Source organism: Ambystoma mexicanum, chromosome 9, assembly GCF_040938575.1.
Source record: "Ambystoma mexicanum isolate Mex_15411 chromosome 9, UKY_AmexF1_1, whole genome shotgun sequence".
In the NCBI taxonomy this organism is placed as follows: Eukaryota; Metazoa; Chordata; class Amphibia; order Caudata; family Ambystomatidae; genus Ambystoma; species Ambystoma mexicanum.
Genome location: NC_090931.1, coordinates 199,260,839 through 199,274,872, shown reverse-complemented (window position 1 = coordinate 199,274,872; position 14,034 = coordinate 199,260,839). Strand labels below are relative to the sequence as shown.

General features: G+C 49.1%; 1 protein-coding gene across 4 annotated transcripts in view; it reads right to left on the bottom strand.

Moving 5' to 3' along the window:
- SIK3 (SIK family kinase 3) overlaps positions 1 to 14,034 on the bottom strand; it is a 2,024,801-nt gene that overhangs the window by 747,717 nt on the left and 1,263,050 nt on the right. For all 4 annotated transcript variants that reach the window (XM_069614493.1, XM_069614491.1, XM_069614492.1 and 1 more), the window contains 2 exons: positions 10,030 to 10,183; positions 9,254 to 9,409 (listed from right to left, as the gene is read on the bottom strand). In XM_069614493.1, the coding sequence (XP_069470594.1) occupies positions 9,254 to 9,409; positions 10,030 to 10,183 (310 nt within the window). The remainder of the gene's footprint in view (positions 1 to 9,253; positions 9,410 to 10,029; positions 10,184 to 14,034) is intronic.

The window sequence follows — 14,034 nt, the reverse complement described above, 5'->3', positions numbered from 1 at the left end:
CAGGCCCCAGAAAGCCTTGTGGACAATGCAGAGGGTTTTGAATTTAATCCTTGCATCCACTGGGAGCCAATGGAGAGATTACAGAGCTGGAGAGATGCGATCCCTGGGCTTGAGGCCAAGGACAAGTCTCGCAGTCGTGTTCTGAATTAGTTGCAGAGGGCGGAGAGTAGAGGCAGGTAGATTTAGAAAGAGGCTGTTACAATAGTCCAAGCCAGAGACAACCAGAGCTTGGGAGACTGAGCTTCTGGGAGAAGGAGAGAAAAGGCAGAGTACCTCTGAGGAGGTGCAGTAGGAAGTTTGACTTTTTAGAGACATCAGATATGTGGGCGGAGAAGGAAAGTGTGGAGTCAAAGAGGACCCCGAGGTTCTTAGCCTCGCAGGTGGGGGTAGGAGGAGGGCCAAGGGAGGCCGGCGAGAGAGTGAGGGGGAAACGATGGTGAATGTGCCAATGAGGAGGATCTCTGTCTTCCCATGGCATTCTATCTACGGATCGTGTGCGGCCTACAAGGATCAGGTCTTTGTAGGCATCAACATGCTCTGTACTCATCCTCTGTACTTCAAGTAAACAGGACTCACCCTCTGAACACCGCCTTGGGTCTTCAGTTTTTTTAAATCACCCATTGCATCAGGGGGGGCCATTGGCACCTGTTTAGAAATAGTCTGACACCTTTTGGCTATAGCCTGATTACAGTTTGCCAGACTGCGGAGAGGATAAACTTGAGAGGACAAGGGCTAAAATGATTGTTTCTTAAGTCTCAGACCTTCCTTGTAGGCCTTAGGCTTGTGGATAATGATACAGTATGTATGTAAACGCGGTTTTACAAAGTTGCACTCACAATCTAATGTGTGTGTCTATTAATTGACTTAAATCCAGCATATGCCAATCAAGGGTATAGGCTATCTCAACAACCCATCTGGTTTCCGCACAGCTCTGGACCTCCAATTGAATGCAAAGGTTGGAGCTTTTCCCAGGGCAGGGAAGCAGAAATATGCTTCTCTGTGGGCACTGCAAGTGTGCCACTTAAGATAGGCAGCTATGCCCCTACTACTGCGATTCTATATACAAGTTTTGCAGAGAGGGTTCAATTGACAGGTTATGTAAAAAAAAAAAATGTGTAAGGTTCAAGCAGCTCAAAGGGCCCCCATAGTCGCTGTTTGCATAACCTGGAACTTTAGGGAACTTTAATGGTGCATACAATAGATGTAGACACACTAACAGCTGGCTTTAAAAATAAGTGAGTGTTAAGATGTATAGCTCAATGCCCATAATCCATTTGTGGGCTCACCTCTCCTCTTAAATCAGCCACACAGTCACTAGGTATAGTTTTTACAGAAACTCCAGGGACCGTTGTGATTCAACAAACAACCGACAGGGCAGAGAACAGGAATTGCCATGCACCAGGACCTCAATCCAGCAGACCACCTGCTCTGCCTGTTCCACCCCCACCTCCCCTGGCTATTCACCCCCGATCTGCAATCTCTGGCAGCAGATACAGGCAGGGGGTGGACGCAAGCAGCAAACGCAGGTAGCTTCCGACAAAGCTACAAGTTGCTTAGAGGAAAGCACTCTAGGACACAAGCCTCTATCGTTCTGCAGCAGGTTCCAAGACCAGGTAATCCATGGTCTTTTCCCCTGTGAACAAGCCTTGGCAGCGGCAGCATTTGCAGCACAAAAATCAACTTTGTAATAGGATCTCCCCTCACATTATATGTTGAACATTGTTTTTGCCATCTTGGAGAAATCTAAAGCAACACTCACCACACAACAGGCTTTGGGGTACAAGGTCATCCTGTTAGTCCCTAACATTCAAATTGTCTGATGCCACACAGTAAACCCTGCACTATTTTTAGCTACCTCAGTTCAGGAAGGCGATGCAGTACATGATTGCACCACATATAATGAACTACCCAAGGAGGTTTCGTTTGAAGAAGACCTACTCGCATATGGAGACATGCTGTTTATTGACAGATCCTCAACCATAGACCAGGACCTAAATGGCACTTTCACGATCCAGGGCTCTCAGCCCAAACTCCTCCTCCTTAATAGGCATCTTCTGTCTCTCATCAACTTCCTGCTCTCTCCTCCTACTGTCATCCCTCTAGCCCATCTGCCACCTCCGACGGGTGTACCACACTCCTGTACCCCCTCCTCGAAAGACCTTCAAAAGTGTCATGATCTCTGCTTCCAAAAGGTCAGGGTTTTCCCAACTCCCTTGGAAGCAGATTCATAACCCAGGTTCCGAGTGCCAACCAGTCCCAATTGGGACCTTTTGGACCCAGTCCTGGCGCCAGTGGCACCAGGCTCATAAATATGCCCAGTCCCAGCGCTGGAAGCGCCAGGCTCATAATGCTTGGGTGGACTTACCTGCAGCAGACCATGCTGCTTACTTGCCTGCCAGTTGAGCCTCTGATCCTCTTCTGTTTGGAACTACTTTTCCTGTTGGGTGGGGCAGGAGCCACTCCCTAGGTTCAGAACACTGGAACTCTTCTGGAAAGCAGGAACTCTTTTCTTACCTAGGCGTGGCTGTGGAAGGAGACACCTAAGCACTACAGGAGGCTATTTAAACCACACCCGATGGATGAATCTTGCTTTGCGTTATTCTGCATCCTCTGCAGCAGAACGCTCATCGTGTCTTCTGCATCTGATCCTGGGCCTAAGGAAAAAGGCTTACCATCCTGAATCCAGTCTTCAGCAACACCTATAAAGACAAGAAAGAATAGGTTAGCATTATGGTCTTCAGTGACAGCTCTTCACTTACCTGGGCCATCGGCTGTCACCAACGCCTCGCGCTGCATTCTGAAAGACAAAGGCTTACCTACTCTTCGTGCGCTCCGGAGGTCTTCACACTGCATTCCGGCATCTGAAAGACAAAAGCTTACCAACTCTTCGCACGCTCCGGAGGCCTTCGGCGCTGCATCCCGCATCTGAAAGACAAAACAAGGTGCGTTTAAAGACATTGGGGAACTTTAATACTCACGTGCCATTACTCCTTTCCACATCTAACCCAGTGGGTATTCCGGCACCCTGCAGCCGCTCCGAACTTGTACCTGCAAAATAAAAAGACAGTTAGAGCGCATCGTGAAGCAGGAAACAAGCGCTTACTTACGTGCTTCCAGGCGCTTCTATTCATCACACGGGCTCCATCTTCAACTCACTTCAGCCCGTCATCCACCATCGCCGGAACCCTGCAAAACAAGAGACATCATTACTAAAGACTTTAAAGACATTAGAATTACTCGAAACTTACCGTTCGTGCAGTAAACGACGGACAGCAGTCCTCTGAAGTCAAGAGGCCTGCTCCCCTTATCCAGTGAAGAAACTGGTTACAGCACCCTGCCCCGAGGCAGATGGAGAGCACAGCGTTCACTTACCTAAGGTGAGAGCGTTAACCTTCGGGGTTCTACAGGAGAAGAGAAAGGGAAGAAGAGAGAGACATTCAATAACCCAGTTCATTAATCCCATATTTTCTATCTGCAGACATCTTACCCTTCGAGTCAAACATACAGTGCACAGAGGTCCAGCCCAAAGAGCCAGCCGTGTGTTACACATCACCTTTGAAGATACGGTATACGCCCAGTCAAGACCGGCGCCTCTACGGGAATCAGGTGAGCGTTACAAAAAGTGGCAACCTGCTCCCCTGAGATGCCCTCAACTCTCGCTCTGCCGTCAAACACTCCTCTCACATCTACCACCTCCTTGAGCACCTCAACCTAGATGTCCTTGCTCTCACCGAAAATGTGGTTCTCTGCCAGCTACATCACAAGTGTTGACACACTCCTCCCTGAGGGTTACAAGATCCACTCCAAACCCAGGCCTAACCGGTATGGGGGTGGACAGGCCCTAATCTTCCCTAATTGGGTAGCTGATACTACCATACCCACTCAGTCCTACTTCGAATGCCTTGTCTGCAGGCTTGGTGTCTCTCATGGCCTCTCTCCGACTCTGGCCAGGTCTCTAGTTCCTCTCTGAATGGGCTGACCTCATCTCCTCTCTCCTTCCCTCCCCTTCCAAGCTGATGCTCCTCAAAGACTGCAATATTCACCTCAACTCCCCTCCATGCTCTGTGTTTCTCTTTCACCTCCATTCTTGGATGCTCTCATCTCTTCAGACATCCCCGCCCATCTCCAACCCTCTCATTACACCTCTCTCCTGGTCTGATCATGCTCTCCCGCCCTCTCACCTGGACCTCCTGGATCCCCTGGCTAAGCCCGCCCCACCCCCGCACAGCCAGACTCCTCCTCCGTCATTCGACCTATGAACCAAATGTCAGTTGCTTTTTTTGCCGCCACCTTCACTCCACCTCCGACTCCTGCCACTGACTCATTCCGATACAACCTTTACTAACCTTAAACTCTCCATCTCCAACACTCTGGACATCCTTGCCCCGTCATGAGGATCCGCTTGAAACCAGCCTCCAAGTGCAACTCCTGGCATGACTCTGAACTGGCTGCTCTGAAACGCAAGTGCATAGCTAGCAGCTGAGTAGAAGGGGCAGGCTTCGAGCATATCTTCTGACAAACTGGCCTGTCGCCTGCTACAAAGGCAATACAAACTATCTGCTCAAAGAAGAGGGTCTATATCAAAGCCCGCATCTCTGTGGCCACCAACAACACGGCTGAATTTTTTCAAAATCTGCAAGGAACTCGCCAACCCTACTGCAGTCTCCACTTCTCTTCTTTCCCTGGCTCTGAACTTCTCTGGCTTCTCGCTTCATTTCTAAAACACAGGACATCATGTCCGCACTCTCTTCTACACCCTTAACCCTCACCTGTTCTCAGGCCTCTCTTGGAACCCCCCCCCCCCCTCTTCCGTCCTACTCTCCTCTCTCCCATAACACCCAATGAGATTTCTAGACAAGTTTTCTATATGAAAGTCTCCTCCAAACAGGCACTCCCCAGCTCCTCCAGAATTATCAAGGACAACATTGTCTCCCTTGCTCCAGGCCTTGGCCGATTTCTGCAATCACCCCTTTGCCACTGGATCCTTTCCCTCACTCAAGCAGTCCCTTGTGCATCCTCTCCCCAAAAAGTCTTCTGCCGACCCTTTCCATCCACTACCCCCTTCCTGAGCAAACTCCTGGAGAGAATGTCCATCTCCCAGCTTATCCACCTCATTGAATCTGTTGGTTGTCTCCATGTGCACGGTCTGGCTTCAGAGCCTTGGAAACTGCTCTCCTGAACACCCATAAAGACCTGCACTCGGATCTCGATTCCAGCTCTCATTCTGTTGTCATTCGTCTTGACCTTTCCTCTGCCTTTGATACCGTCAATCATGCCACCCTGATAAATCGGCTCTGTGATACAATTGGCACCACAGACCTGGCTCTGGACTGGTTGGCGTCCTTCCTCTCGACCAGACCCTCCCAGATGTGAATGGGCCCTTTTGTCTCCACCATCTCACTCTCCACCTGTGGTGTCCCTCAGGGCTCTATCCTCTCGCCCTGGCTTTTCAATATCTACATGGCCCCTCTAGCCCATTTGATCTCCACCTTCTCGCCTAACTTCCAATGTTATGCGGATGACATGCAGCTCTCCTTCAAGATGCACTCCTCTGCCTCCTCCTCATTTCTTATTCCTGACGGTCTGCTATTCAGGGATGGTGCACTGCTAATGATCTCTGCTTAATGCCAGTAAAACAGAGATCCTTCTCATTGGGACCCCTGCTCCCTCATGCCCTCTCACACTCTGGCTGCCCTCCGTGGGCCTCCTCCACTCACCCTCCTGTGAGGCAAAAAACCATTGTGTCATTTTTTGACTCCTAACATCACAGACCTGGCCAAGAAGGCCCACTTTCATCTGCACCTCCTAAAAGGCATTCTCCCTTTCCTCACCTTCCCCCAGACACTCAATCTTTCCAGAGCTCTGGTTTCTCCAGGCTGGACTACTGCAACAGCCTCTTCCTCAATCTGCCTAACTCCTCCCTTTGCCCCCTTCAACTAATCCAGAACAGGACTGCGAGACTTGGGAGGATAGCTCAGGGGCTACGTGCTCACCTTGGAAGCGAGACAACGCAGAGCAACACATGTTCAATCCCCGGGTCCGCGCTTACAAACCTTTGGCTATTAAGCACATTATAAATAACCAATTATATTTATAAATCCTTTTCCCTCAAGCTCAGGTACTGCATCTCTCCAGCCCTTATATATCTCCACTGGCTCCCAGCTGCTGCGAGGATCAAGTTCAAGACCCTCTGCATCATCCACAAGGCTTTCTGGTACCTCGCTACATCCAACTCTCTCTCCCTAAGTATCTCTCTTCTAGAGACCTGCGGGCATCTACCTCCAACTCTCTGCAGATCAGACATTTTTCCAAGTATAGAGGTGGGGGGAGATCCCTCTTCTACGCGGGTGCCTCCCACTGGAAAGGCCTAGCTGCCCCTCTCAGACTTGAGCCAGACCTCCTTAAGTTCCGGAAGCTCCTAAAGACCTTTGTTTTCTGTTCTTCCTTCCAGCCTACCTGCTAATGTCACCTATGCCCTAGACAGGCTGCATGGTGCCTTCAGGATATACAGGACACCAGGCTCCCTAGTCCAGTTTACCCCTGCACTTGGTCTCCCCTGACACCCCCCCCCCCCCGCCGCCCTTTGCACTTGCCCTTCCGGGCCCCTCCCTGGCAATAGCCTGGCTGGGCCTGCATCCTTAAGCCATCCAGCCCCTTACCTCGCACTTAGTTCATGGACCCTCTTCCCCTGCACTCTCTACTTTTCCCCTGGCTCTGCTCACCTGTCCTCCCCTGGCACTTAGCTTCTCAAAGGCCCTTCCGCCCTGACCTGCACTATCTGAATGTCACAAGGCCTAGTAGGATTGTTACTATTTGTCCTTCCTGTTCCCCCACCCTCTAGTCTTGTTGCTCCTCGAAACACGTGTGTATAGGCACATTATAAATACCCAATAAATAACATTAAAATAACCATGTGCATACTCCATTTGGCCATGTGCCGAATAAGGGGGAAAGTAGAAGTAGTAAGCCCTCTCAGAATATTATCCATCATAGCAAATGCATGTGTCTTTGACAATGGGTTCTCGGAAACAGTAATGGTCGCGGATGACTTAGGAGAAAGAATAGGACATGTACAAATGATACCAGAAAGAGAGCCACAGACTGTGGCCTTAAAGTACTATTGTGTGATAAGGGATCAGTGTATATTAAGGGGGCATGGTCACTACTTGGCCAACTTCACTGCAATGCGCCAAGTATTGGAATGGACAGAACTCCTTTATTCAAGAATACCAGAACTCATATTCTATGAAGCCTGGGACCGATGTTCACCACTCTGGAGAAAATATGTTGGCAGACTCTCCTGGTTTGGGCAAAGACCGGCCCCCACTAAAATAATTGCATTGTCATGATTTTCCTTGCGTTTCAGGGGAAAAGGAAAAGCACCCGTAGGCACCAACCTCCAGTGTAAGAAGGAACTGGAGGTTTATAACCTACAGGAGGAACAGCAACCCACATGGACATCTACTGGGAATGCAGAGAATTAGCATATGCCAGCCTACCTCCTGACTGGAAAGGACATTGTTCCCTTATCACTCTGCACACCCCTTTTGTTGTTGTACCTGGCATCAACTTAACACATCTTCACCATAATACTATGTCAAAGAATGCCTACTTGGGCAATGATCACACTCTAAGATCAACAGCCTATCTTGGGTATGAACAATTTAAGGACATTCCAGAGGAATTTTGTTTGTTCAATGACAAGTCTTTTTCGGGTCCATCACACCAAAGTTTCAAAATAAAACGACTGTCCGATGGCTTCAGTTTCCCAGGAGAGAACTAATGAAGTTGATTAACTATACAGAAGATGGCCTCAATGCTATAAAAGGAAGAACTAAGGACCAATCATCTCATGGTTTCACAGAACAGATGTATTGAACATGTTGACGGCCATTGATAGGGGGTTATGTGCAAAATTGGGAACGTCTTGCTGCACTTAGATCCCAACCAACAACTAAGCAAACTGAACTCTTTCTGAGGCTATTAGTTCTTTGGATGCATTACAGGCTACTATGAAAGCTGAATGGGGTGTAGCACCAATAGACTGGTTTACAAACTGGTTTTCTGTATTAGCCTTGTGGGCCCCAGGCTTCTTTAAGGCTCTCTTTTCTGTACTGGAAATCATGCTGTTTGTGTTTTGTTGTGTCCAGCTGATTACAGGGTGTTGCAAACTGTGAACTAAAATAATGGCATTGATTTTTGTTACAACCACTGCATATGGTAATATCACCTCAAACAAACAAAAGGGTTAGGTCCCGGCGCAACAGGAGAGCACAAACGACCCAGGAGTAGAATTGACTATAAACGGAGATGAAAATTAACTAGAGGAGGGAAATGTGTAGGAAAATATAATGTATACGATCAGTATTTAACACCTACAGAAGAAAGCTAAAGGGAAGCGAGGGAAAGATTAAGACTCTCACACACACCCCGGGCAGCGAAGCTCGAAGATCCGGTTAGAACTAGGACATCTCTGGACATGCTGCCCGATAAGCCACACTGGGTTCACAAGATGTTTTTGAACAGATAAATGTTAGCGGAAAGTCCCAGCAGATGTGCATGTTTTTGTGCAGGGACATATCCATGCAAGATATGTAACACTGGATATGGGGAGGGGAATCAACTGCTACTTTAAACAACATGAGGAGGCAACATTCGCACTGGTATGAAGAAGTGTAGCCACCTGTCTAAAATTCAAGGCGTGGAAGGTGGTGGAAATGGAGGTGGGTTTTCAGTCAACCAAATTAGACCATGCACAGGTTGCTGGCAAGGCAGATTATCTCTCCTCCAATCATGCGCATATGCACTGTAGAATGTGTATAGATGTATAACGATGATACAAAAAACTTGCTTTGTGCTAGCCATTCGGGATAGATCAGCTCATGTGTTATTAGATGTGTATAGGTAGGAGTGACCCTCCGGTACCCATGACAATGTCTGAAAAACAAGCTACCATTCGTTTATTTCTGCATAGACAATGGAGTCAGAAACTATGTCAATGTTGTGTTTTTTCTGTATAAATAATGGAGTCAGATGTATGCTTTTTGAGCTCAGTTCACATCCTCAAGAGGGGGGACTGACCTTGCAGCCGTTATTAAACATTGTGTTTCCCGACTTCTCATGTTTGTCCTTGTTGATTCTAGTTACTTTGAAAACTTATGGACAAGTGTCATCCACTCCACTGGGCCCCGATTTGTGCAATCTCATCTGCTGCACCAGGACCCTAAAGACATGGTTTCATTGCTCTACTCACCGGAGTCATGGTGACCAGTGGAGATGGACCCCGTGGGCGCTTCAGTAGCTGCTGCGCGTGAAGCTGAATGTTAGCTCCGCCATCTGACGCCCGTCGGCCGAGAGGTCCCATCCCATTCAGCAACTGCAAGGTGGGTGGCTGTAGGAGAGATTGCTCCTGCAAGAGTAGGGCAGATCATATGTTAGTAGGGCAAAAGGCCAAGATACAACCAAGTAAAATAGCATTGAAGCATCTTGCTTGCATACAAAATACCAAAGCTGAAATTAGTCAACTGTGTTTCGATCAAAACAACGTTTAATCAAACATTAGAACTGCACTAAAGTTGTCTCAGACGGCTACCTTCTCTTTAGAGAAGAGGCAAGTACTGGAGGAGGAGGACAGTAGTATCTAAAGTGGGACAGGTAGTATGTCTGATGCAAGCGAGGGAGCAAGTCTGCAAGACGGCCGTGGTGTAGGTTGGCAAGGGAGCAGGCCGTCAGGGGAGCAGAGGCATATATATTTGTGTTTTCTTATTAACTTTTTTGTACTTTGACCAAACTACTTGATATAAAAATCATGAAACCCCTTTGATACCTCAGAGGGGAAATGATGTGCTGCGTGCGCAACTTGGCTGGTAACTTACTTAAGGGCCGAAGAATCTCTGCAGAACAAGGAGTCCAAATGGGACAGGGAGTGGGACAGTACAGGCAGCTAGCATTACTGTGGAAATGGGTTAAGTGTGGCACAGTGAACTGCAGTTTGAAACTGATAGTGAATAATGGGCACTAACAGATTACCTTATACTCCAGTTGCCCGCTGGGTTGCAGGTGTGGCACAGGAAGTAAATTGTGCATAAAATTCATGTTTTGGTGAGTGGGAAGGAAGGCAGCTTGGGGTGTCACTCGTGGGTAACCAGGCAGCAGCTTCTGGAGATCTTCTGTCACTTCAGTACTGTGCAAGCAAAAACAAACAAATTAAGAGCAGACCGAAACCATTCCCTTGCAGATCCTCCTGACCGAAACCCATGAGCTACAACATGTAGTCAGAAGCCCTCTTTGCACAGAGCCTGCAGACAGAAACCCTTCATTCCACTGGATAATGCTACTTGGTGCATGACGGTTGGGGAGGGGCGTGAGTTGGTATGCATCCTTCCACCCGCTGCACCCCCTTACATCTGCCCTTACCCCACCAACTAAACCCTACGCCGTCTGTATAGAGCAGTGAACTGGAATGCCACTGCCTAAGTATTTGCTGGCAGGATTTAAATGCTGGCCCTGCATGACGGTTGGGGAGAGGTGTGAGTTGGTATGCATCCTTCCACCGAGGGCACCCCTTACATCTGCCCTCACCCCACCAACTAAACCCTACACCGTCTGTATAGAGCAGTGAACTGGAATGCCACTGCCTAAGTATTTGCTGGCAGGATTTAATTGCTGGCCCTTCCTCTTGCAGGGCAATGGTGTGCCTTCTGACAGAAGTACACCCCTAAAAAGAACTTCAGGCAGAGGCCCCTCTCCCCATAGGCCTCACACAAGAAGCCCTAAAATCCCTTTACAAGCATACAGGGGCCCAAAACTAGAAGGTAACAAGTCAAGAAACAGTAAATTCCCACCCAGGGCTTTCAGGCATACATGACTCTTTCTCAGACCATTACATAGCCCATTCCATCCAGAACCTGCATACACCCTGCATAAAGAATCCCCTTCTACCAGAGCATGATCCCCTTCCGTCTCAAAGCATACAGAGTACTCCTTCCACCCAGAGCTTGCATACAGAACTAGTTGCGCTCGGAGAATAAGCAGCTGCAGCACATGAACCTGCAAAGTAGTCCATTCTCTACTAAATCTCAATTCCTGCCAATCCCTGCCATAGCCGTTACCCTGACTATTTCCTCAAGAGCCTGCATACATATCTTCCAACACGGTCTGCTGCGTAACCCTCCCATAGTCTGAAAATTGAAACTCTTCGTGCAAAGAGCCTGCTGTTTGAGCTGTACTCTTAAACGATTCACAGCTTCAGCACAGTACCTAAAAAGAAAAATCCTGGACTCAAATGGAAATATTTAACGATATTACTTCCTTTCAGGAAAATTGAAAGTAGGGTATGAGACCATAATGAAGAACACACCTGTGTGAGCTGTATGACCCTCCACAAAATAAACACACATTTCTAATAGGGAAAACGAACATGAAAACACACTGCAGAATTTACAGGACCTCTACGAGCACGACAAAAGTCTGAAGTTTGGGTAGATCAGTGACTCAGTGGGTTCTCAATAGGACCAATACCATGCCAGGTCTATTTGCCGATTTATTTTTGCAAATGGCAAAGACAACCGCAATCCTGTGTACCTGCCCCATATTGGGGTGAGCCATAAAAGGAAGCGCAATAGAAGTGGGGAAGGTGTGACGAGGTCAACGACTTGACCATATCCAGATGGGGGAACAGCGCTTCCCTCTGGATGGTGGGAGGGGAAGGGGGCAATCCAGAGACAGCCCTATGCTTGGGTGAAAAACACTACAGAGACCCAATTTCCATCCCTCCCCACACAAGAGCGAAAATGTTTCTGTGCAGATCCTTATCTCCAGCCTTACCTCCCTTCAGAGATACTTGCTAGTGTCTTTCCAATGTTCGCATAACTCTGGTAGAAGAGGATGCATCCCAACAGGGTAAAAAATATGCTGGAATGTAGACCAAATATAGAGCTTGACTGCAAGGGAAGAGCAGACTGCCGAGGGTAAACGAAGGGGCGGAGCCTGCACTAGGCCACACCAAGTGCTCCGACACTATGGGACTGGGTACAAGAGAAAGGTTGCGTCCCTATGCGGCAGAAAGTAAAGTCTGCCTATGCCACCGAAAAGAGTCACCCCACCAGCACCTCATATCAGGGCCCTGTAGACCATCAGAGGAGTGGGACCCCCCTAGTCCCCTAGGAGACATAACCAGAGCTTCTGTGCAACAGGGCTTCAAAACGCAGACTGGAACATTAAACTTTGTACGCCTTCATTTCTGTAATGTGGCAAGCCCGCACAGAGAAGGTGCGCGGGGCTTACAACCATTTTGAAAACTCTCCTCTGCACATACACACTCCAGGGAGGAAAAAAGCACAGATTGGTTAAGTAAAGCTTTACAATCCCCAGACAGGGATGGGTATTTAAATGAAGGGTATATAAACAAAGATCAGCAAGCAGGAAGGGTGGCTTTATTGGGGTGAGGATATCACTGGAGGTAGACTAAGACCAGGAGGAGGGAGCGGCGGCTTGTGGAGATATATGCAGCATGTGAGGTATTAGTTTAGGAGTGAATGTGGTTCTGCAGTGTGAGTGCGTTTTTGAGTGGCAGGTGAATAGAAGTTAATGTAAGGAGTTAATGGAAACTGAATGGTACTGGCTGAAAGGTGGGTGCTTATGTACTAGTGAGGGGATGAGGAGTGTAGGAGTTGTGGCAGCAGAGGGAGAATTGTTAAAGGGTGGAGGCAAGTGTAGGAAGAGTGAAACATCTTGCAGCGATAAATAGCGACTGGCGAGTCTCCTCCCGGGCTGAGGCGGGAGGCACTGGGCTGTGGGGCCCATGGGCTGAAGCCACTTTGGACCGTTGCGGCATACACACTGCTGCGTATATATGCCAGATGACATAGGGTGCTAGACCGGGAGGCTACTGATAATACAGAGACAATCCTGGGTCATCCGTCAGACCCCAGCGCCGACCCGGCAAGCCGCCCCATACAGGGAGACGGCCTCAGGCAGTGGTGTACATACTGTAAACAATAAACTGTGGCTCTGACCAGAGCTCTGAAGCTGTGACGACGGGGGTGGTGTGCCTGAGGCGACTGACACATATTCAGCCCTACAACGCCACCCGACAGATCCAGATACAAGTAAGGCACTATATCACGGCTGACTCAGCTGGTGCAGGAGGCCCAGACTATGCAATGAGTGGGGTGAGAGGTGGGGGTCGCCCCAGGGAGTGTGGGCAGTGGCATGCAAGGCCGGCTCACTACTGGGGATGCGAGGGCTGCATAGCCAGGGCCTGATTGGGGAATACCGGACGCTATGCCACACCAAGGCCGGCAGGTTGGCTCTGCTCCCCCCCAATTCTCACAGCGCACCGTACTGTGTCGGGAGCCTAGAACTTGTGGCCGTGTTCAACAGGACTTGGCCCGTTGGCTGACCACCTAACCACGCACCAAATAGCATACATGCAGCTTGGGCCTCGGCGTACTCCCTGGGATGCCCTAAATAGTCCCGTGCTGCGGGAGTGCAGTTGATCTGTCGAGCCCAGACACAAAATGTCAACACGACCAGGACAGGAAGACTAGTGCCAAATAACACTCACCTGCTAGAGCCATCGAGGTGTGCGAGGCTGACGCCCATGGGCAAATACCAGAAATAAGCAGCAGAGATAACTGTGACAAGACTATCCGCTGGAGCCATTGCAGATGGGCACCCCGGAACCCCTGGGACGCGGTGTACCTATAAAGAACGCACAAATAGGTGCGACCTGTCCTTGAACTTCCGACATAGTGCAACACGCCGCCCATGCACGGTGGAACTGCCCGGGTGCCCTGACTATCACCCGGGCCCCCTGGCACTTTACAGAACAGAAAACATCTGCACTACCTCCTGGCGGCTGCGTTTGCCCAGTGAACCTCCTGATTGTTGCGAGAACTGTTTGACCTCTGAACTGGTCATGCGGCACCTCTGAAGCGCCTAGATTGACTTCACTGATAAATTGCATAGCCTTTTCAAAGTAGAGGGAGGAAACTGACCACTACATGGTGGAACTATGTAGTGGTGCTGGAG